Source organism: Chrysoperla carnea, chromosome 2, assembly GCF_905475395.1.
Source record: "Chrysoperla carnea chromosome 2, inChrCarn1.1, whole genome shotgun sequence".
NCBI lineage: Eukaryota > Metazoa > Arthropoda > Insecta > Neuroptera > Chrysopidae > Chrysoperla > Chrysoperla carnea.
The window spans coordinates 36,484,764-36,511,146 of NC_058338.1; the positions used below are offsets into that span (position 1 = coordinate 36,484,764).

Here is a 26,383-nt window from a genome sequence, read left to right on the forward strand (position 1 = left end):
TTTGTTTGTTTACCTTTCTTTACTTACATGACGTAAAAAAACAAATGAATGCGTAATCAATTCTGCCTATACATGGTATTTCAAAAATTGTTTGTTTTCACTTGTTTTATTCTTTGTTTAGTTCACTTCTGTCATTGCATAGATAAAATATATTTGTGCCTGTGTACAGAGATGGAAGTTAATTGGGTGATTTTATGAACATCAGAGGAGTATACCCAGGTTTTTTTACTATATTCTATATAATAAGCAATTACAATATTCTTCTATTGCAATAGCAATACTATATTCTATATAATTTCTGCAACTTTTGGATTTTTTCTGCCCAGAAAACATTGTTGCAAATATCTCCAAAACTATTTGAATTAAAAAAGTAGCTATGTTGACGATTTAAAGAAGGTGTCCGTAATCAGGTCCCGAAGAAAAAGCTATCAAAGACTTAGAGAGAGGTGATAACCCAATATGAGTTTTCAAATATAATTATTGGAAAACAGCAAAGATAATTCAAATACAAATTTTTACGCCATAAAGCCTTGGATGATTAGGTCAAATTCGCCCTTGGTAGAATATTTCAAGAATTATAATAATTGCAAAAAAGTAATGAAGTTCTAAATATAATTAAAAATTATGAAAATAGAAAACTTTAAAGAAAATTTCATAAAGAAAAGTTATTCGATAACTAAAACTAAATTAAAATGACCTATTTAATTAAAATTAAATTTTTTTGTCTAATTTACATTCTCGAGACTTGCCATATTTTTCAAATAAATCTATTTTAGTTTCAAAAGTAGATTGGTTCATGCGCATCAAGTTCAAATTTTAATGTGTCAAATAATATTAAATCAGCTGTTTATTAATGAACAAAGTTGACAAAATGATACAATAATAATAATATTTATATAAAATTTTATTTTAGACTAATGTACAATATTAATTTAATATAAAACAATAAATTACAAACAATAGACTAGAATAAAACAATATAATTATAAAGATTTTTTATAAGGAAAAATCAGAAAGTATTTTTAAACACCCACGTTTTTCATCGCGTGATACCATTGTAAAAAATGTCTTTACATACATCTGCTTAATATTTGTTTATATTTCATTATAAATTGCCAAAATAATTAAATAAGTGATTGATATTATATTATCTATTTAACTAAGTAATCATGTTATAACTAAGTACAGGTGTAATTTATTACCGATAATAAGTTTCATAGATTATTCCTTCAAAGGTGTATTTAAAAAAAATTTTTTTTATTTGCTATAAATTAAGAACAATGTCTGATTGTGATAATGATAACTTTTCTAAAACACCAATACCCATTTCGAAAGTTGTTGAATCTACGTCCAGTAATAAAAATATTCAAACTGTTATTGTGACGAATAATGAAACAGTGATCCATGATATTACTTTTGGTGAGCAAAACAAATTTTTAAATCATTTTGTGTACCAACCCTGTTTTTTGTTTATTTACTCATTACTGCTTTTGAATACACTTTTAATCAATCCTTACTCATTTTTCTGGCATACTTATTCATGAAACATTCATTTAATTTAAGGCTTTTAGATGAACTTAATGGCTTTAAAAAAAAATATCGTTATGTCAACCTTATCATTGTTTATTGTAAGATAACATCTTCATTTTAGATTAGATAAAATGTTTTCATTTTTAATAAGTAAATTGTGTGTATATTAGATAGTGAATTTCAAGGTAATATTTTGAATTTCAAGGCAAAAGATATTCAAAACTAAAATATCTGTTAACTTAACAACTTCTTTTAATAAAAATTTGATAATAATTTATAACATTTACAATACTATTGTATCAACTTCGGTAAAATAGAATGAACGAAATGAATCCTAGTAAAAAAATTCCGATTGATTACCTATCTAAACGAATCAGAAATAAATTGAAATAATTCAGTTATTCAGTTTTCGATTCAATTTTATTCAAAGCCATGCAATATTTTGTATGGGTTGAATTCCGAATTAGTGAGCTTGAATCGGAAATTAATTTTATTTCATTCCTATTTATTCACATTCATTCTGATTTAAAATTATGGATGGGTAATGATATTGTCCAGTGTTTGCCAATGTATATCATCGATTCTTTCAAATAACAAAGAAAAATCAACTGCACCTTTTTTACAAATATAATCCCAAAGGTTAGGTATGTTTTTCAAAAAAAGTTTTCACATTCGAACATACGTCCTGTGGTTTTGATGAATCTAACTGGACTTTTTTCATTTTAACTTTACTAAAGTATTTTTGTAAATTTTTGAATACTGCAATTTTATAAGGATGAAAGATAATGATTTGATGTATAGTATCTACAAGTTGAATGAACCAATTATTTTGAAACTAGAGAATTAAAAAACCGAAAAAGAAATTCGTGCTTAATTTTTCAGTTTGCCGACAAAATCACATAAAACCGGAAGTAAAATTGCAAAAATCAGAATTTTATTGTCGATTTAGAGAAATAATGTATAAGTGATACAAAATATCAACAGTAATTTATTTTCTTATTATTGTGTATAGGCAATTTTATTAGAGATATGATATAATGATAACCAAATCCGTGCGGTACATTCTTAGATCGTGGGTCTAGTTTTAATCATTAGGCAGCACGATAAGCTTTAAAATGAGGGGTAATTCATGGAATTTGATGAAGGAATAAGGAAGATCTCGCGGACCCACAGAAAAACAGGCTAGAAAAATAATATATAAAATAGTACCATGTATTGTTATTCTATATTTAAGATAATCGGTTATAATCAAAATGGTGATTGAAAATAGATTCCAAATTGCATTATTTTGAACATGTTAAAATCGAAGCAAGGTATCCGTTGGGAGCGTAGTCATGGTAGGATCAATCAAATCGACGCCAGCGTTGCCATTGGCGTAAAAGGTGGCTGTTATAACTTATTTTCAATTTTTTACATGTAAATTGTATAGCAAATGTCAAATTCAGATTATTGAAAAATAACATCTAATTAAATTTTTTGCATTAGAAATTGTGAAAATAAGAAACGAAATTGCATAAATAATACAATAAATTGCATAAATAATTACCTATAAAGTAATTACTTATTTAAATTTGATAGAAAATAGTATTAAATTTTCAATGTAAACCGTATATACAAACCATAGAATTATATGCCCATCCATACAATTATGTAAATAAAGTAGTGTATCCTTACTAATATGATCTTTTAAAAATAATACAAAGGTAAAACATGTGGGCCGTTCCGAGTATCTCTCGCAATAAACGAAATGGGCTTTGTTCTATACCAAAGAAATATAAAATAATGACCCTGCCGGGACCATTAATAAGATATACATATTCATTACCCCCACCTTATAACAAATAAAGGCTTAAAAACGGCTCATCTTTTGTTAGACCAAAAATAAAGCGAATGAAGTGGTTTCATTCGTAATGATTTTATGTGGCTATATTAATCAATCGGGTATCGAGAACTACAAACGTGTATATGAAAAACTATGACGATTTTCCTTCCACCAATACGAACAAATTTGATCCTAATGGGAAAATTTAAACAAGGACAGTTTTTTCTTTAATTGTGTAGCAAATTTTGCACTTGTGTTTTATGTTTATCGATACGACATTTTGATAAAGAATAAAATTTGTATGTTATGAATAAATCATAAAATAATCTTTATCCTTGAATTCTTATAGAATTACTTTAGAGAGGTTTATTTAGTATTTAAATTTTTATAAACCGTAGTCTTTAGTTATGTTCAAGGTTTAGTTATATTTTTGTTACTAAAAATAATTACGAACACTTTTTCACTAATATATAAATAATTTATAATTAACATTTAAAATTTATGCACAAAATTTTGAATAAATTTATTTATGATATTATTTTTTTAAATTGTAACTGTATTTGAAAATTATTAATTAGCTTATCCGAAAATCAATAATATAAACCAATAAATTCATAAAATAAAATATATTGCAGGCAACTTGCAAAACAGTATTGTACACATTTGCTTTTTATGCATATTTGATTGTTTTTGCCGTATGAGTGTTATTTCCCTGGTATTATTTAAGTAATTTTTTGCCGTAAAATATACCGCTCGAGGAGACGTATCAGATGGTCTATGACAGGAATGACGAACCTTTATGTATCAAAGTGCCATTTTTTCTAAAGTAATGTTTAATGAGACCATAAACGTGTCGTCAAATAATTTTTACTTCTTGATTATTGGGGAAATAATAATAGTCAATGAAATTGACTCTTATCCACCATGTAACTACAATAATAAACAAGCGCATCGTCTGTTGGTTCATACGCGTTCGTTCGTAAAATAATACTTCATAGTAAACTTTATGATCGGTGGCATGCTCAAAATATTGTGTCGGGTAGTCTTGAGCTGGATCATTTTATGGTCTCCTGTCATTTAAATTATACGGGGTCATAATTCCTTACAAAATTTGGTCCTTATTTAATCTTTTTGCCACTTGTAAACATTATGCTTATAGATTTCAAATACTATTTTCTCTCAAAGAATTCATTTTATAAACACGACAGAGCCTACAAAAATTTATCTGTTCGAAAAATGAAAAAAAGTATCATCGCCAATATGTTAATCTAGTGAAACTTTCGAATATTTTCCAATATTCCCAGTGAAAACTGGTATACTTTCAACTTCCCGACGAGAAACGAGCCACCTTGATTTTTCATCATCTAACCTAATGTTAAAAAGAGAATTATTGAATAATACAATCACAGTGATGTAGGAATTTTGGGTGAACAGAGCCATGAGGCATAATTTAATATTCTCTAAATATCTTTTATCCATTATCGTGTTTATAGAATTCAACAGTTTGACATATGTTACAAATTTTACAAAATAATCGTACAATTATAAATTAAGTTATACATAGATTTTATGGGAAAATAGCTTTTAAGTAAAAAGCGTGATGTTATTTTAAAACAGCTTTGTTTCGATAATTAAAAATATTAAAAGACAAAAACTTAAGTATCAAATATTCGACACGCATAGGCTATCATATTTAAATCGAACAACATTGAACAGCTGGCGTAGTTAATTATATTCATGTTTTTTTTATATAGGGTGTCAAAATTTTTACAAGGATGACAAGGATATAATGAATTCTATGTTAAATTTTGTAACGCTAAGAAATATAGGTTTGTAAAATTATGTAATTAGTTATACTCAAAAAAGTGTGCGGTTTATAAAGGCGAGATTGTACTCTAAACAAATATTCTTATATTTTTTCGCTTCCCGTATTTAGGTTTTTGATTACATTCACCCGAAGGTTTTGAGCCTTACAAATCGCCTGGGTTAGAGGGCATCATCATACCCGCAAAAATGCAGACGGTTTCTAATTGAATGATCCCATGGCGAGAAGTCCATCCACTAAGCCTGCATAAACTTGACTCGCATTCCTAAGAAATGAAGATGGGCGAATCTTACAAAACTCATCCAAGAACTTTAAATCCATAAGTTTTAATCGTTCCACCTTAAGACACTGCAGAGACTTGTAGGTAGACATATTCGAAATATTTCAAATACAAGAAGAATATTCAACTTTAAATAGACGTATTGTAATAAGTACATGTCTGTCGAGACAACCTTAGACATCGAAATTGTCTTCAACAATATCAGAAGAGCTAATTACAGAATACTACTTTTTCAAGAACTTTTTCCTAAATACATTATACACTTAGAGCCTCTTCACGTAAATATAGTTGCCTCTTTTAGTTGCAAACTAGTTTATAAGTTACAATTACATTCGAACCAATTTTTTTTTATCATCAATTAGACAATTAAAATGAAACAAATGCAAATAACCACGGAAACCGATCAGTCAACTGGCTAATCGCATCTGAGCTCATTTTCAATAAAATTGTTTAAAAACAACTTTATACTTGACACACTATGCAAATAATATGATAATTTCGATTCGGGTTATCCCCGTGTTTGACAGTTTTGGTAACAATTTTAAAATTAAAAAAAATCTTTTTTACCGACCTAAATTTTGAAATATTTTTACGAGTTTTACTAAATGCGATTACAAAATGAATTGAAATAACATTAAAACCACATTAATTAAATAAAATTATTACATTGTATAATATTAAAATATTATATTAAATTCACTTTTATTAAAAAATATATATTTTTTACTTTATGATTAAAACATTTGGCACATAGTGACATCTATACGTAAACTAAACATTTATGCCCCCCACTTATATCATACAAATAAGAGAACGGTAAAAGTATATGCGAATGTGGTTTGACATATTCATAGTGGGGAAACAACGTTGGAAAAATCAACGATCAGTTGAAAAACAACTGTGGTTAGAATATTTTTGTGCAAAAACTGTGAATAAAAAATAAATAAACTGATAAATAATAAATATTGTTTGTAAATTGCCAAAATTAGAAACAAATTTAGTGATTTATGTAATTTAAAAAAAAATTTGGTTAAGATAATCAACACACAAAAAAAAAAAAAACAGTGATTAATTAATATTTTTGTGTACGAATAATGAAAATTTTGTGTGAACTTGTGAATTTGAATTAGAACCGTGAAATTTTGGTAATAGAGTGCCTTGAGTTTTTAACAAATAACGGTGGATGAAGATTTATAAATTTTTCGATTGATTTGTTTTCTTGATAAATTGTTTGTGAGGGGATAACTTTAAAAAGTTAATACTTCTTTTTTTAGCAATTTTTCAAAAGTGCAATTTAAAAATTAAAAAAAAAAAAAACAGCCATCTACTGGTATTTAAAATAGTTTGAACAGTTATGTGATTATTTGAATGTCGTTTTGTATACATGACCCAAATACAGTGTATGAAACGTGTATATTGTAATAAGAACATAGTGGAGTGTGTTTGTCTACCTATTGCCAATTAATGATTAAAAAGAAATAACAGTTATTTTTTTATTTAAAAAAAAGTCATAATAAAAGCGTTCGCTTAATTAATTTCCAAATCAAATTATATCTCAAAAGTATTTAGATTTAAAACTGATTGTGTTCTAATTCATATGAAGGAAAGTAAAAATTTACAATAAAAATCCATGATCTTCACCTACTTTTTATTGAGGTGGAATTCTGCAATACTTATTAAGGTTACTTAATTATTTTTGCAATAAAATTATTGCACATAAAAACTTTAACTCTCGAAATGAATTTCATTAATTTTGATTAAAAAATAAATATTTTTTTGGTTTTAATGAGAATTTCTTATTGACCAAAAAATATGGGAGTGCATAAAGAAAAGCGTAAGGAATACGAAAGTGGTTATTTTGATGAGGAATCTGATTCATCGGATCAGATGAGTAGTAGGATGGAACGGTTAGTTAATCGAATAAAAGTGCGAAAAACTAGTTTTAGTGAATATAAAAATCGTGTTATTGATGCGTTGGGCACATTTAGTTTGGATAAAAATTGTGATGATGAAAATGATGATCATGATCAACAAGAGAATGAAAGTAAAGAAAATTTAGTAAATCGAAAAAAAGGTAATGTTTATTTGCTTTTCTTCCCGTTATGTTACACCAAAGGCGACTAGCTAAGTTACTGGTGACAAAATCGCATATGTAATTATGCTTACTAGAATCTTTGTCTAATTATTTTCTACATATTTTTCCAAGCTGACAGTTTATATTAAAATCTACAGCCTAGCCACTGAATCATCTTCAGTGTATCTTTAGTCTCAGTTATTCAGAGGCATTATTGATAATTTGTAAAAAGTAAAAAATTGAATTCCATGCATATTAAAATAATTTTGACATGTGTTCCAAAAGTTTGTTCAATGTCAATTCTATCCTAACCTTAAATAACTTGAGGCAATTTCAGCAACGACAATTACGATTCAAAATTGAATTTTGAATTGATATCTATTGGTTTGAGATCACTGATCAGATCAGATAATAATTAAAAGTGAATGACTCTACAGAATGTCTCAGAATAACCACTCCTAACTTTTTCGAATTAAAAAGAAATAAAAAACTAAACTTTTTTTTTTATACAAGCTCCAAAGAAACATATTTTTAACTAAAACGTGTCCTAAAAACATCGAAATTGTCTCTTGTAAAATTGTTTTCTACTGTACCTAATGTTTGAAAATTATATATTATTTCGAAATCGAGAGGAATCCCCAAAATATATTTAAAAGCCTCTTGTTTTGACATTAAATGACATTTGAGTTACTTAAATATTACACTCATGTTAAATTGGTTTAATTCATTATCAAAAGTTCTTTTTATTAATCCATCAATTGTTTTAAAGTACCTTAAGGTTATGTCTTATGAATGGCGATGCTACGCTTTTAATTTTATTTCGACATACGCCCCAACAAAATTTTAAATGTTGCGTAATAAAAATAAACCGTAAAGCTTCATATGTCGATAATCTCTCTGAATGCAGCCATTGAACTATGTTCCTATTGTCATTGTTGATTTCTTTTTCTCTTTTTTGATTAACCTTTTCGGATATAATTCTACCTGCATTGTGAAATATTAAAAATATTAAATATTAATCTATATTAAATCTAAATTTCAAAATGTTAACTGGAACTGTATGTAATTATTTAATACTTCTCTTTTAGTCTCCGGGACAGCACCCTTTTTGATAAATGATCACACTTGAAACTTCGTAAGTGACTTTTGATGAGTCTACCAAACTTTCCTCGATTTGTTTTTCAAAGTTTTTACTTAAATGAGCATGATAAAGTCTATGGCCACCTGATAATATTGATAATTATCAAATGAGGGTGCTGTCCGGCGTACTATTTCATAGTGAAGATGATTTCGAATATGGTGTCCAGTTGTATTTGGTACCCATATATGATATTTTATTAAATTTTTGTGTAAAAAAATTACAATAAAATTAAGAGTATTTAAGGCTTTCATTTTAGTGAAAGTAAATTTTATTAACAACACAAAAAAATTGGAAATGAAAGTTTACCTAAACCAAATCACTTTATAAATAATTTTTTTGGATATAATAAATTATTTTAAATGATATGATTAGAAAAACAACAAAGTTTAATCAATTAAAAAAAATTCGATGTAAGTAAATAATCATCCGTGATGTTAAAATTTTATCGGATGTATTTTATTTTAAAAATAATAATCAATCAAAAAGGCAGGGAATTAAAAGACTTAGGTTATTACCGCATTATTTTCAATCTTAAGAGCGGGTTAACTCCAATTGTAATTCCATATTTTGTAACTAGGATCATTAAACTTTTGCAAATGATCAAAAAATTGAGATTTAACTGTGGAGGAGGGAGGGTATACAAAATTGGAACAATAAAGTTTCTGGAAACATCCGAATATTAACCTATAAGCTTTTCTGAACAAGATTCAATTGACAAAATGCGATGACATATATTTAAGTCGCATTTACCCCGAATGATAACGTTTTTTCAAAAAAATATTTTAAACAAAAATTGTTTGTTTTTTTATGAGGCTCAACTTTCTAATTTAAAGTGTTATTATATCTCTGACCGTTTAGGATGTAAATTGCCTATTAAAGAAACCTGAAGAACTAGCTCCAATCGGATGTCAGAACATAATGTGCCCCATCAAACTCTGCAACTTTTATTTAAGTTATTTTTGGATTGGTTAACTACAAAATGAGATATTTAGGTGTATTAATTCAAATGGACCACCCTGTATATATATCAGGTTCGATTATATTTTTTATTGGCTTGTCATTCGATAGGACTATACAGCAGTTTGGTTTTGTAAAATTAAATCTGCGAACCCTTATGGAGAAGTGATATCATATTTTATGCAAACACCTGTTTCTTAAAAAAAATTCCAAACTATCATTAAATCAGTTAATGAACTGGGCTTGCTGCCATAAAGTGAAAAGCTCTATCTCCAAGAAACATAATTTTACAATAAATAAGAAAAACAAACTTTAAAATTAACTAAGTACTGTGTTAAAATAAGCCAAAAATAAATAATAAAATTTTAAGATAATAGCTTTCCCTGTTTGTGAGTTTCTTGAGACAAGTTTTATATTACAAATATTTCCACGGTGATTTTTTTTATTCTAAATCAAATAGATTTTGGTCTTATTTGGATTGAGTTTGTCACTTTACAAGGTATCAGTCAAATACCTAGCATTTTTGAAAAAAAATCCCTTATTGCTGAAATAATCGTCTCATTTTTCCTCATGACGCCCAAATTAAACGAAAAATTTCAAAATACATTTTTTTTCCGCCTCAAAAATGAAATGACTTCCAATCAACGTTGTTGGATGAACGTAAGTAGTTCCGACCTTCTTGAGTTTTTAAATACCTTAGTTAAAGGGCACCCTTAAGTTGGCAAATGGCTCTTGTAAAATCAAAGTTTTTCCTTATGTTACACGAATACTATGTGTATTCAGAACGTTGGCCATCACCTTCTTAAGCACACTGTAATTCAAAATAATAGTGTACATTTAAAATCGATAATTTTATGTGTAGGTGTTAAAATTTCTGATAATTTTATATGTAAAGATATATTTCTTGTGAAATAAATAATTATTTTTTCGATATTAGTGGTAAGCAACTTTTTTTCTTAGAATACAAACTTTTATTTCATGAAATTTTACTGTAAATATTTCTTATTAGATTCTAGAAAATTTTGACTGATTTCACAATAAGCCTCGCCTTGAATCAAGCACTCAGAACTTTTGCCTGAAACTTTTTTCTGTAATAACTTATCCTACAAGATATTTCTGATAAAAGAGTAACAATAAGGACATACTGTATTTGCTAGATTATAAAAATAAAACTAATGGCACAAGTAATTTTATCCAGAAAACTACTTACCTAATGAATTTTATTAGTTAATAATTATTAGCTACTTTCTCCTTACTTAAATCACTTATTTAATTGCAATGTCATAAATTAAAGACATGACTGGAACATGAACTGAAGACATGGCATAATTACTTTATGAGTAATTGAGACTTAATAGATTTATTTTGTTTTTGCATAAATTGTCCACGAATAAGGTTTTTATTGAATTTACATCGATTTTCAAAAGAAAAAAATAACGTATAGGAAAAAATATTATAAAAAGTTAAACAGATGGGCAGACTTAATTGTTTAGATACTTTACTATTGAACAATATTATTATAATTAAAATTGTTAAACGAAATATGCAGATAGTCTTATTCTATAATATAAAAATGAATCGCTGAATGTGTTGCTAAGCGTAAATCTCGAGAGTAGCTGAACCGATTTCGTTAATTCTTTTTTTATAATATTCCTTGAAGTGTGAGAATGGTTCTTACGTTAATAAGTCTATAAACAACACTTTTCTATATTCCCATACAGAAGATTCGTAATAATAATTAAAAGTCGATTTGCACTTTAATTTTCCATACTATAAAGTTTAAGTGTTAGTAGAGGGGTTCCGGGAAAGCAAAACAATACAACGACTGCTTTCAAATGACTTCATTTGGAGCAACTAAAGTAGTTCGGGAAAATTTCATGCCAACTTTTAAGGTTTGTAATAGTTTTTGCAGTTGTATGTTTATTAATCATAACTATTATAGCCCAAATACTTTTTTCCTTCAGATAAGAAATCTGAAAAGTATTAAAAAATAAATAAATAAAGAATCGACTGTTAGGCGGTACGAAGTTCGCCGGGTCAGCTAGTATTAAATACATCTATATTAAATACATGATAATTTAAATACACACTTGACGAATCTCAAACACGCCCTCGTCCCAGAAGAGTTAGAATTGTCCACACATTAACTGATTGGTTCGCCGAGTTGGTTTGCGAATGCACCTGGTCAACTTGTCAGTCTGGCTTAAATTAAAAATGCAATATTTGATTTTTAGAAAAATGTTTTTTTTTTTTCAAACTCTGAGGGAATTCCGCTTAGCTAACGCAGCTCCTGCTCTACGAATTTTCTTGTATGTGCATATCTTGTGAGATAGTACATTAATACGGAATTATACATTAATGCGTGTTCACTCCACCTTTTTTTTATTCAAAACATTTACTCATTTTGCAGTAGGATTTTAAATGTGCACTTGGGAGTACAAACTGTTTTGATTTTAATTACAGATAATTTGTCAAAAATATATATTCACTCGTACAGGAATACAACCCCATAAAATATAATTTCTAACATAGGGTTTTGCTTTGTTTTCAAATCATATATGCGTCTTTTCTTTCCCTATAACATAAAATACATAATTTCTCAAATTCATATGTAAGTATAAAATATGTGTCTATTGTTTATATCCCTCATCAATATACAGGGGTGCTTAAAAAAGTGCAAACAAAGTAATTTTTTAATTCTTGAATTCTATTTTTTTAATAATTAATGTTTCTCTTTTAAGTTATTCCGTAATCAAACAAGGTGGCGAATTAAATAAAAAACCTGGAAATATTAGTAATTAGAAAATAAACAGTCTCGGCAAGATAAAGTGATACAAATATCTTTAGGGTCTTAATGCCAAAGGTAAATAGTAAAAAAATATAGTAAATAACTATTTGACATCTATAATTATTTGACTAGATGAACAGTGCGAAATTTCCACACCCCCCAATAAGCACCATAAAGTATAGGTACACTCGTTTTACCTCTAAGAAGGCGCAAGGCCTTCGCTTGGTGATAGTCTTAAGAATTTTGAATGTACATTTTCATATACTTAAAAAGTTACATACAATGTGTAAAAGGAATTTCTATTTAAAGACTGTTTTTTATATTGCTTACTATTTAATTGAACACCCTATAGGTATATGCAGAGTGTAGAATTTATACAAGGGTTATTAACCCCTTCGAGTTTCCCTTAAATAATATTCATGTTTAATAACAATCTCTTGATATAACCACCATACCACAAGTTTTGTGAGTTTGTTTTTTGCGATATATTTCACAATCAAAAATATAGGTACCGTACAATTATTGTTTACTGTTACCATTGCAAGTTCACAGAGTGTAATATAGTCATTATTACTAAAAAAAATATTGATTGCATCATATGGAGACATTACAAGTCCTCGACTTGTATCATTAAAAAGTAAATCGTTATATCAGTTTTTTAAATGAACGTTCTTAAATCCAAATTTACATATTAGTAATGACTCTTTTTCTGTAGAACTGTTGAGTAGTGCGGCTTATTTTGTTACGAAAAAAAAACCTTACCAATGATGTATAAAATTATATCATTTTCTTTTTAACACCCTATAAAAGCTTGGTCTGTGTTTATATGTATGTGTGAATGTGTGAATTTTTAAACTCAGTTTTCACACCAATTTCTAGAATTTTCTGAAATTCATATGTATCGATGAAAAGAGAGTAAAAATCGATCAAAATACAATAACATGAGTCTATTATAGCTTATAGCTCGTTTGGAATTAACCAATCAAAAAATAACTTAATTGAAAGCGGCAGAGTTTGATGTAGAAAATCATGTTCTTAAATCGTATGGGACTAGTTATCCGGATAGTCAATTTAGATCCTAAAAGGTAAAGGATAGAATAACACTAGACAGTTGATCATCATTAAAAAACTAACATTTTTTTTATTAAAATCATTTTTTCGAAAATCGTTACCTTTCGGAAAAATATGTCATTTAATCGAATGAAAATATGCTAGCTACAGAAAAATGCTTTATCCGAAAATTGTCAAGCACAATATAGGACGTTGGCCTAAAATTCTAGTTTCAAGGTCGTTTGACGTTAATCTTCAAATGATCTTGAAAATTTACCTGGATTTAAAAGTTATTCAAACAGACAAATGACCTTTATTGTTCTTGATAACTTTTGTCTAAAATTTTTTTCGATTTAATCAATAAAGACATGTCACACATACATAACTGATATTACCATATAATACATACTATACAATTTGCGTCCTCGCGGGTAAACTGTGATGTTTGCGAAAAAATGTTTCAAACAAAAGTTGTTTATTTCTTTATAAGGGACATTTTTTACGTATTAACTTTTGTTCTATCTCTAGCGGTTTGATTCATGTTGCTCATTTACGAACTCGACCTCGCTTTTTACGTCCTCAGCACGCTATCAAAATTTCAGCTTGATATCTCTTTTCGTTTTTGAGCTATCGTGTTGACAGACGGACAAACAACCGGAAATGGAGTAATTAGGTGATTTTATGAACACCCATATCAAAATTTTTTCGTAGCATCAATATTTTTAAGCCTTACAAACTTGGGACTAAACTTAATATACTATGTATATTTCATATATACTTGGTATAAAAATCTCTTATTTCAAAAACACTGGCATTGTTAGTTAATTTCCCATAAACCGTACAGAAAATCGATATGAATTTTTTACTAAGGCTATTTACTAGCCATATTCTATGTAGAAAAATAACATGTACATTTCAAAAAGCATCCACAAATATAAATTTACTTTTTGCATAAAATTTTTGTTTCGTTCTGACTTCTAAGGAAATTATGGTTAAAAAGAAGTATTTCGCTCATTTTATCATCAAAGAATAATCCACAATATTATAATGCTTGTTTCATAATATAATATCCAATTATTACTCTATAATATAAAAATGTACATATGTTTTTATCCGCAAAGTGGATTGTAATAAAAAAAATATTGCGTTGGTTTTTTAAACTTAAAATAATATTTATAAGCAAAAGTATATAAAAAAAAGAAGAAACTTAAGTCGAATGACCTTTGAATATAATTTGTTGAACTGTTTTAAGGTATCATCCGCAGCGCGTTTAGTATTGCCATGTCGATTACTTGTCATCATCATATTTCATTTTATTATGTGTGTGAGTGTACCCTACTACAAATCTATATATCCTATCCATGCATGCGGCTCTCTTGTATATGTACAATGTTTTGTGTTGTGTTTTAAATACCTCTTTGCTGACTACCTTCCTTCCCAATATATCTCTCTTCGTTCAAGAGACCAGGTGTTTTACACACATTCAGTGAAAAGGTAGCCAATATTTTAGTTTATTATTTATTATACTATAATAAATAAACTATTGTATTCAAGTAATGAAAAAATAATTTTAAACCACCTTTGAAAAATTGTTGATTTTGTGTTTATAAAAAACGTAGAAATCGAAAATAGAAAAATTCAAACTAGTCTTTAGTTGAAAGTAACATCAAGGCGCATTCAATAACTTTGAGATATTCGCACCGTGCGTGAGTCTTTTGGAGGCGTTTCCATGGTAACACATACTACTTAGAATTGTATGGATGCATATATAATTGTATGGATTGCATTTATGACTTACATTGAAAAGTTAAAATTATTGTCTCACAAATTTAAATAAATAAATTGCAATTTGCTTTCTTATTTTCACAATTTTTCATGCATTAAGTTTAATTAATTAGTGTTTTTCAATAATTTTAATTTGAAATTTTCTATAATATTAACATGTAAAGAATTGCAAATTAGTCATAACAGCCTCTTTTAACGCCAAAATTTTTCACTGGAAGCGCTGACATCGATTTTATTGTCCCTACCATGACTACGCACACAACGAATACTAAAACTTTTCAACAATTATTCAGCCCAAAGTATTGTAAAAAATTTCATTCACCTAAGTGTTATATTTTTGCAGAAAATCCATGCAAAAATTCATTTTAGCGATAACGTGAAAAAATGGACTTGATTCCGATTTCCATAAATTTTTTAAAATGATCCTTACGGAATTTGAACCAAGTTCTACCCCTTATATTTGTGAACTGCGCATATTTATAGAAAGGGGATACAACCGCTTCCTGAACAAACAATAAAACTGCTGAAAGTCCGGGTCTAGAGGATTTATGGTTGCTAAATTCAAATATCAATTTTAAATTTTTTCGTTTTTAAGTAGGATTAAAAATTGCTGCAAAGTGGTATCTAGGGGTTCTTTGGGTTGCTGAATCCAAATATAATATCATTTAAGTGTAATTTTTAGAAGTTGATTATAGGAAAAACGTTAATCTGACATTACATAGAGATTCAACGACCAAAAAACTTTTTAGCTATATTTAACACCATTTGGGGCGTTAGGAAGAATTATTTTTGCAATTGCAATCTTCCACGTACCATAAAAGATAATTTTCATTGACAAAAGCCTCAAAACTTTCTGCCCTGAATAAAATGAGAATTAACACTTGACTCAAAACTTAATTAAATTTAATTCCTTCGAAACTTTTTTTTTTTTCATAAAACAACTTGTATCTCGAAAATAAAGCGTTTTATACCATACGCTCATATGAACTTCTTTGCTTCTTTTGATACAAGTTACCCATACCCATACCTGAAGTTTATCAACACGTTATTGAACCACTATATATATGAAAAAAAATTTGACAAAAAAAAATTTTAATCAAATCCATCATAATAAGCGGTGTGTTGATTTAAATAAACTTTATTAAATTGATTATTAAACTTTATTGATAAATTGATTTAATAAACTTTTGTTAAACCGTTTGCGGGGTTTTTGTTATTCGGTGGTAGGTACAATGCATACAATATTTTAAATTTTGTTTTTGTTTTTATACGATATTTTTAACCTTTAAGTTGTAAGACCTGCACCCAAAAAAAAAAAAGAATATAAATGACAACAACACCATTAAAATATTTCTCTATACAGGAAATTGAGAAATTGAATATTTTTGTTTGTTATTTGAATTTTATGATTTTTTGGTCTACTGATTGAAAATGATATAAAATGATTTGTAAATTGTGTCAAATCATTTTTATGTTCGCGGGGGTTGTTGGTTACTTGAAGAAACAATAGTTTGTGAACGCTAAACGACCTCCATATATAATGTCTAGAATGAAGTACAAGGATATTGAAATTACGATATTTTATTTTCATTGCAAATAAAAACAAACGTAAACATTTTTTTTATATAAGCTAAAATTGGTTTTGTACCATAGTAAGACTTGTATCAGTGTTGAACACAATAAAAGTTTGTGTGCCTATAAAAATTTTTTCACGTGAAGAAAGAAAAAAACTAAAATAATCCAAAATTGTCTCAAAATAAATACAGGGAAAGGTCAATAACCTTCAATGAGAATGTAAATGCATTCTGCCATTTTAAGGAATCAGATAAAAGTCTATTCCTATCAAATGCGCATATCATCGGTCAGGTTTCTTTCATGTTTCCGTTTCTTTCCTGAAAATTACCAATGAGTATCAAATTTAAATTCACAAGTTGTTCTTTAAAATGTGCGGTTAAACTACCGTAACATTCTTGGTTGAGATAGGTCGAAAAAGTTAAAAAAAATACTCAAAATTTTTCAAATTTGCGAAATTAAGTTATGGAAAAGAAAATTATAAAAGAAGATCTATTTTGACATGAAAACCTTAAAATCTTCCTATGAACATGAGTCCGCAAATTTTAGAGCTATTGGCGCTAAAAAAAACAACCAAGTACCGCTTTTCATTGGTCCCGAAACTGTTGTATTTTCGGATAAAAGTAGGTTGTTACAGTATTGCTTCTAGTACTGTCAGATACTAAAACTGTTAGAGGATTTCAAATCTTTCCCATAAAAATTCAAATACCCCCTTCCATCACTCAAAAATGATATTGTTTGTTTGTATATACATCCCTATATTTTATAAATGTGAAAGTAAGGTTATTTGTCTGTACAACAATATAGCTCACACATCAGAGTAACACATGAGCTATAATTTATAGGACAATTCATGGCCTTCTTTTTTGATATACTCATGAATTATGACTATTTCACACTTAAAAAAAATTGAAAACTTTGCATATATTTTAGCTGTGTAAAACAATCTCTTCGAGTGTTATGGAAGGAGGATAAGTGAGCTCAAGGGAAGTGGAGGCTATAAAACGGTGGTTCTAACTTTTAAACCCAGTGAAGCGGGCGGGTATCAAGATAGTCTAATATAATTCATTGTTACGATTCCAAAAACACAATAGCACGTGTTAAATGCTATGTTTATAGTCTCGCTTAAATACGTACATTCCAATGCTGTTTTTGCAATGCTTTATTTTATTTATAGTGAATTTTACCATACAATCATAGAAATCGGAGCTCTTCTGGTTTTTATTGAGTCTTGATTATCGAGGCTCTGATGTATAACCTTTGTTTTAAACTTTTTTTTTTTTTAATAAATAACACAAATGCGATACAATAAGCTTCATGACTGACCCATGTACGAAAATTTACACTCCTGTATAGGAAATTGATGTTAAATCTCGATATGCGTAAAAAAGCATGAACATAATTATCCAATAATACACAAATGCTTTACTATTATATGATAGCACCAATAATTATTTTACTCAAGTATAGAAACCCTGACAAATGATATAGTAACCCATATACAGCAAAATAAAAAATACCTTGACATTTTTTTCCTATAGAGAAAATATTCTTAATACACAATTGACCTAGTTTATTAGTATTTAGGTTAAACAAAAGAATTATATTCGGTTATTTATAGATATAGATATCAATATATCCTTCTACATAAAATTAGTAGTATCCTTCTACATAAAATTATCGATTTATTTGCTCGAAAATGTAAACTTACGTACTAACTTAAGTCGTGTTGATACCAAAACGAAAGTATTACCAAAACATGTTAGTTTTTACAGATGCTCTCCTAATACTCTAGACATGAAATTTTGTGTATCTATTAATGAGTATTTAATGCGTCTTCTGTAAAATGTCAAATAGATTGATTCAGTGTACGGTTAACCATAAATTAATTTTTAAAAACAACTCTTTTCCTCACGGGTCGAGATAGTAATAAATATTGAATACCAAGATTATACAATAAATATCGTATAATTAATCGACAAAAACTTTCGTAACAGCGTTACTAATACGCGAACGTCGTTTTCGCATTATTGATATCTCAAAACTAACATAAATTTTTTGAAGCCATTTATGGACGTGGAAACAAGTTTAATTTCCAATCAGGCGATTAATTTTCGACTTGTATGTTCGAAAATATAACTCAACACGTTAGGTAATGTCTTACAAATGATTTTTTAAAATTGCGCAATATAGTGTAAATTTTATAGAAGAGTTGTTAACAGAAAAATGTGTGGATGTACCCAGAGGTAAATGTTTATTAAAAATTATTGACCTGTATTGTTTATTATAAACACAATCAAGTTGAATTTAGAGGACATTAAAGAGCATAGACCCCTTCTCACAATCATGAGCCATCCATTAACAATAATTACTCAAACAACAATTACTCATCAATTTTTTTAATGTTGGCATTAATCTAAATTGTCCTTCTCAATGTTAACAACCTACGCCTCCTGTAAGTACTCTGAAAGAGATTTTCTAATTAATTTTTGTTTGGTTTTACGACACAAAATAAAGGGACAATTGTTGGAAAAATTATTGGTTTTAAAATTCAGTTTGTATACACGTGTATGTATCATCTAGCTTTATTTTAGATACAAACAAATTTTTATGTATTCGCCTACATCCGATCAATAGAAGTAGAGATATCCAAGAAAACGCCGCCAAAAAAAACAATGTAGAGATAAAATGAAATACCTTTAAAAAAATTAACCTTCTCGAAAAATATTCCGAATTGATAATCAAAATCCGGTAGATTTACCCCTACTCTACTATATAGAAAAATAGATTAAATAAAAGACGTATTGGCTCACATTATGCGACAATCGTTGTTTATCTCGATCAGGGTTTTCCCAACAGTAAACAAAATATTTTATTAAATAAATTTAAATTATTCAAAATTTCCGAGTAATAGACGTAAACATGTTAAGAGGAAAAATATTTATAAATAAAACATAAAATGTTTTTTTGAAAATAATTTTCTGATTTTAACTTCCATTGAAAAACAAGTTAAGGATATACAATTTAATTATTGTTGATTTTAGTTTTTTAAAAATTTACATTTTAAAATGGTTAAGAAAAAATAATCAATTACTGACAATGATATTTTTTGCCAATATATTATTTGTAATTACAAAAATGTTTCAAAAATCATTTCAATAAACTTTGTTTTTTTTGAAAAAAAAAAAATTATTTTTATAACATTTCAAGGTCAACTAGATAGATAGATTATTTATTTATTGCCAGAAACAAAGCTGAACATTGTTTTTCTGTGTAAGACATGAAATTTATTTTGAAATTTTTTGAAATCGACTGTGGTTTTTTCTTAATATTTTGATTTATAAATAAACGATTACCAAGAGACATGTTTTTTATAGATGTTAATTGAATTTTGCATATAATTTTGTGTATGTTATTATTTTTGTCTACGATATTCGTCTACATATCTACAAAAATGATTTCTGTAAATGAAAATGTGGAAAAGAGAATGCATCTCGCATGGAAATCGTAACATAGGCTTCATCTACCGATGCAATATTTATGCTAAGTACGGGCGCTTACTTGAGATAACTCTCTAGATGTAATTTTACTTCTTCGCCCGTGCCTCTTCGCGATAGTGCGGAGGAAGCTCAACAATTTATACTTGTTAAGTAAACATTTTAGTTTTTTCTTACAACGTGTTATGGGTTAAATGTTCCGACAACAGCAAAACTCGCTTACAACGAATAATAGTACATATACAGAGTACAAACAAAAAATCGGAAATTTAATTTTTTGTTTTAATCCAATAATGACAACATTTTAATGTTTTATGTGATAGTTTCATTACCGGCAACGATACATTTTTTTTTGTATAAATCCAATGACAGTCAACATTTTCCTCTAAGCCATAGTTTCGGTTCTTTTTGTGTACTGGTTTTCATTTTTTTATAAAATGTATCGAATAAAATTCAGTTTTAAAATATACCGGAAGTATAACCAATCTATGTCTATGTCCAATCTATGTCTGTGGCACAGAAAAAAAATAGGGAAAGTAAAAATATAAAATATTATGAACGTGTAATAAAATTTATTGCATTTTTTGAGCGAAAAATGATATAAAGGATTATTTAATTATACATTTCCAAACTTCGGGCATGACTTACAATATGAGACTAGAACTATCTGTAGACTCAATAGTTTCTGAGAAAAACCCTTTCAAAGTTTATCGTTTCTTCGAAATTGCAATTTTTTGCAATATTCTAATTCTTCGCAACCCCTCGTAAATCTGAAACAAATTTCTAAAGAATCAGAGTCAAAATTCATTCAGAACGACAGAATATTGCAAAAAATGACGTTCGAAAAAATGATTTGATAGACTTTATCTCGGATACTATTGGGTCTACAGAAACATTTCTAGTCTCATATTTTAACAGATTTAGTCTACTTGGAAGACGTCCTTAAAAGGTTCATAAAAAATAGTCCTTTAGGGTTATAATCATCAAAATGATTTTTTCCATTTTTGACAAAATTGCGTTCGGCGCTCGAGGTGACAAACTTGGATTACTCATCAGACCAACATTATAAACAAGTCTGCAAAAAATCAGAATTATTGAGTGTGTTGCTACCCCATACGTCAAATGTCAAATTTTTGGTTATGTAAGGAATTTACTTAACATTGTCATATTTTTTTATCGCCTTATATTTCGAAAGCGAAAAGATCCAAGGATCTCTTATCCAAAGGTTGGCAATATATTATTGAATCACTTTGTTATTGTTTTATTTGTTTATGTTGCTACCTCTAGTATTTTGATCCTGTTTTGTAATTTTCCTCTTTTGATAGAGTTTACACTTAAAATAAATTAAATTCATATAAAGAGCATTGATCTCTATACCACGTTCCGCCAAGAATGTTAATATAGACTGTCCTTGTTTTTTATCTCCACCCTTTATATTTTATAAGTAAAACTTGGCGCCCTAAGAATATAAAAACAGCCAACACATAATATATAATGCACCTACTCTGCCTAAATAAAAAAATGTATTATTTATATCATCACTTAAATATCATAACAGGTCAACCATAAAAAACAGAACTTTACTCAGTAATTAATAATTTTTGCATAATTATTATACCACTATTCTTTACGAAGTAAGCTTGGGTACAACATGTAGGTATATACACATAAGCGGCATTTATTTTATTTTTTTTTAATTATAACGGTTTTTGCTGACTACCATAAAATATCGTTATTAGTTTACGTGTACGATTTGAGAGTTATTTATGATACAAGTGGTTCGCGGTAAGCTTAGAGTAGCGGGTTCGATTCCCGCCGTCGCAACAAAATTAATTTAATTAATAGTTGTGATGGGCTGGTATATGCATGAAGGAGGTGCACTCAGCCTCTGAAATTGAGTAACTGATAAATGAAATTATCAGTGGAAAGGTGGTAAAACACATATATGGTATCACAATGGGCTCAATAGCCTAAGTGTGTCCTTCGTGGACAGCCAATATGATACAAGTGGGATAAGAGTATTATTAACGTACATATGCATTTGCGAAACGAGTGCGTAACCCTTTTTTTGATTTTGATAGTAATTTGGCTAATTTAATTGATGGAAATTAATTCACCTTAAGAAAATCGCAAGTTTAAAAAAATATAAAGTTTTCATTTTTACCCGACAGAAGAGAAGCTTTTTTCGGATTGTGTAAATCCAAACTATCCATTTTTCGAAGTTATGTAAAATATAAAGTAACTGAAAAGCAAATATTTAAATGAGAATTTAATAGTATTTAAGATAATTATCGATTTCTTAGAATCATAAAACGTGTTTCAGCTTTATGATACAATTCCTCGATTGATATTTATCATTTTAATTTCAAAATATCAAGAAAATTATAATGCAAAAGTCTTACATCACAAAAGAAGAAATATTTTTTCATAGGCACTGAGAATATTTGGTAAGGGGGGGGGGGCTGAAATGGTAGCAAAGATTAAAAGTCTTTATTGATATTTGCTCATGAAATTAATTATGGTCTAAGAGACGGTATAAGGTCGATCTTCACTCATCTGATAACCAGATGAGGAATATTTTTTATGAAATCTATCAAAAAGTGTAACTGGCTATTTTAATTAAATTAATTTTAATCAATTTTTTCCATGAACGGTTTTTTATTTACCATTACTTTTTCGTAATTAAATTATCTTTCTTTTAACACCAATTTCGATGGATTAACAGATCGAAGTATTTACGTATATTGACTTACCTATTCATATGGTACGGACAGATCTATACCGATTTGTTAACCAATTGAAATTGATATCAGAAGAAAGATAATTTAATTACGAAAATAATGGTATAGACTTGCCTGAAAAAAACCGTTCATGGAAAAAATTGATTAAAACATATTTATTTAAAAAATAGTACTTTGTGGAATACATTTTTTGAAATCTACATGTTTGGAAACGATTTTTTAATTATACAAAACTATTTATTTGAAATTCAAAATTTCGTCCCAAGAAATAAATAAGTCCATACATTATTATTATTATTTTTTTTTTAGGGTAACCGAATCCAAATGATAATAAAAGCTTTTGTGAAATCATTTGCATTGTTCTATTTCAAAGTATTTTTATTTGATTCCACTTTCAATTGTTTAAATTAAATTGTTTACACAAATAATTTTTATATGTGATCAAGATCATATTTTTCGAAATATTTTAGTGTTGTCATAGTTTTCATTCATCTTGCAACAACATCCAACATAATCACTCTCAGTTATTAATTAATTAAACACTCTCATTAACGCTCTCAAACTTGAATTACTCTCAGTTAAATTAAAAAATTGATTGAAGATATAAATAATGGAATTTTTATTTTATAAACTTTTTAAATTAGGTGAGAAAGTTTATTTATTTAATAATTTTATTTCAATGCATCAATTACTTTGAATGGATATTAATCGGATTCATATAAATATTATTTCAAACAATTTTTACTGTTATTTTAAGGGTGTATGTATAGTCTAGGTTAGAATTCATTGTCATTGATTCGCTTTGTACGCAATCGAATTTAGAATCGCTAGCTGAAATATTTATAAATACTATATCGTGTCAGTTTAATATAAATTTGAGTTTTTACACAATGTGTACATCATAAACGTAAAAATGCCTCATTTAAGGCCGGGGTTACAGCCCTTGGGTTACGGCACCTCCTTACCACCAAATAAAAAAAAGTTCAAATTAAAATTTTAGCGGATTTAATTGCACATTTTTGGTTCTTTTTCAACTTTTTATCTTCCAAATTGACCGAGTTATGCCAATTTTAAAAATTTTTGCTAACTTGAATCATTCTTTCGTAAACATCACTGTTTACCCGTGAGGGCGCAACTTAGGAAAAAACTTTAGTGTCTATTTTCTCCAAAACTATAAAAGAAAATATTCGGGTAACTTTAACTAGTGGTCTTTTGAAAAGATTCTCGGACACGGACCTTGCCTGCTGCTCCGAAATGGCCATTTGAAACGTAAAAATGCAAAAAACTATTTGTTTTTTTACATTTTTTTTAAAAATAGGTAAACTTTAATCGAAAGTAGTTATGCGACCAGATCTGTGTTAATTTTTCGGTAATTCTTTTAGGAAAAGAGGTTGATTAATGGCAATATTTGCTTAAGAGCACCGGGACTATAATATTTATTTAAAAAGATAATATTTCCTGTACAAAGTATCCAAACACTACTGATATTCCTGGTCATTGATTGTCATCATAACCTCCCTCAAAAAATAAACTAGTTCAAATAACAATAACAAAAAATTCAAAATCAGTGTGAGTTGGTGAGGGTGTATTTTTAAAATAAACTTTCTTCCCAGTATCGTATTTCTTTCACACAAAAACCAGATACAAAAGATATACATGATTTTTGTTAGTATCTATTGTGTATCCGTATTTTAAAAATACATTTGGGTCTTTTTTGTTGTAGTATTTTTAAATGTAACGCTTTAGGCTTTAAAGTTTTTTTTATGTTTAAATAATAGCAACACGATTTAGAAAGGTGGCTTGTGAGTTGTGTTACTGAATGTTGGTCGATTACAGATTTAAATTTACTTTATTCTACTAAATATTTATTATCATGTAATAATACCTTCTCTGAAACCTTAATTTCACTTTTAAATTATTTGCGATTTTAATAATAATTATTGGATTTGTAATTTAAATTATAACATTTTTTTTATTCCTTTTCAATACATCAATTGACTTCAATTATTACTAAATAAAGTATGGTCGGCAATTAATTGACTGATGAAATTGTATGTTACGGTGGTTAGTTCGAATCTTAATTGGTGGATCAAGACTTCATCCCAATGTTGCATACAAATTAATAAATAAAAGATAGTTGCTCAGTTTGCGTCTCAAGTTCTCATGTCAGGTCTAGCACCGATCAATTTACTTTATGTGCTGTTAAATAACAATGGTTATTCTATGTCATTCAAGTGCCATTTGGCATCATTTGCTCCTCCATGATTGCTGGTGGGTTATTTCATCCAAAAAATTTAAGCATGGGCTTGCAGTTTATTTCTGTTGATTAGGAATTGGATTTCGGAAAAATAAAGGTATATTTTGCCTTTCTTTGTATTAGCATCGTGTGTGAGTTTTATTGGAGGCGTTTTCATGGTAACGATACACTATTTTAATTATAGAATTGTATAGATGCATATATAATTGTATGGATTGAATTTATGACTTACATTGAAAATTTAATATTATTGTCTCATAAATATAAATAAAAATTATGATAATTTACATTTGAAAAATAATATTTGTGCAATTTGATTTCTTATTTTCACAATTTTTAATGCATTAATTTAATTAATTAGTGTTTTTCAATAATTTTAATTAGACATTTTCTATTACAATAACATGTTAAGAATTGCAAATTAGTCATAAGAGCCTCCTTTATCGCTAAAATTTTTCACTGGAAGCACTGGCATCGATTTTATTGTCCCTACCATGACTACGCATACAACGAATAGAGTATTAATATTTTTTTAAATTTCTGTTACAGGTGAGTTGGCATAAAAATCAATTATTTTCCCAAAAATTTTATGGTAAGATGTAAACATATTTTTATATATCAAGAGATAATCCCTTTTACTATCAAAATTGGCAGTTCCTCCTTGTCAATATTTATACATACATGCTACGCATGCGTTACACTCGTTTACGACTTATGGCATATAATTGTCGAATTGACTTTGCTTAAAAAACATCAATTTTTAAATTCATTTTATAATATGGAAGTTTAAATTTTTAACTTCACAGTTGATTTATACTTTTTTCGAAATATTTTTTTTAACCATGCGACTGTGATAGATTTATTTAAAAAAAAATGATTTACTGGATATTAAGTATTCATTTATTTCTGGAATTATGTAAATTATATCGCTTTAAAAAGTAGTGCACGTGTTTAATTTAAATTAGAGTTCCTTGAGTTTAAAATAATTTAAATAATATCGAAAATGATGCCTTGCTATTTACGTCAGCTGTTTCTATTATTTAAATATGACTGTAAAGCCTCGA

The 26,383-nt window shown here is 27.9% G+C and overlaps 1 protein-coding gene across 1 annotated transcript in view; it reads left to right on the plus strand.

The window, feature by feature from the left end:
• The first annotated feature begins 7,072 nt into the window (after positions 1-7,072).
• LOC123292041 (ribosomal protein S6 kinase alpha-5-like) overlaps positions 7,073-26,383 on the plus strand; it is a 105,389-nt gene continuing 86,078 nt past the window's right edge. The window contains exon 1 of the mRNA XM_044872544.1: positions 7,073-7,531. Coding sequence (XP_044728479.1) covers positions 7,270-7,531 — 262 coding nt within the window. The 5' untranslated portion in view covers positions 7,073-7,269. The remainder of the gene's footprint in view (positions 7,532-26,383) is intronic.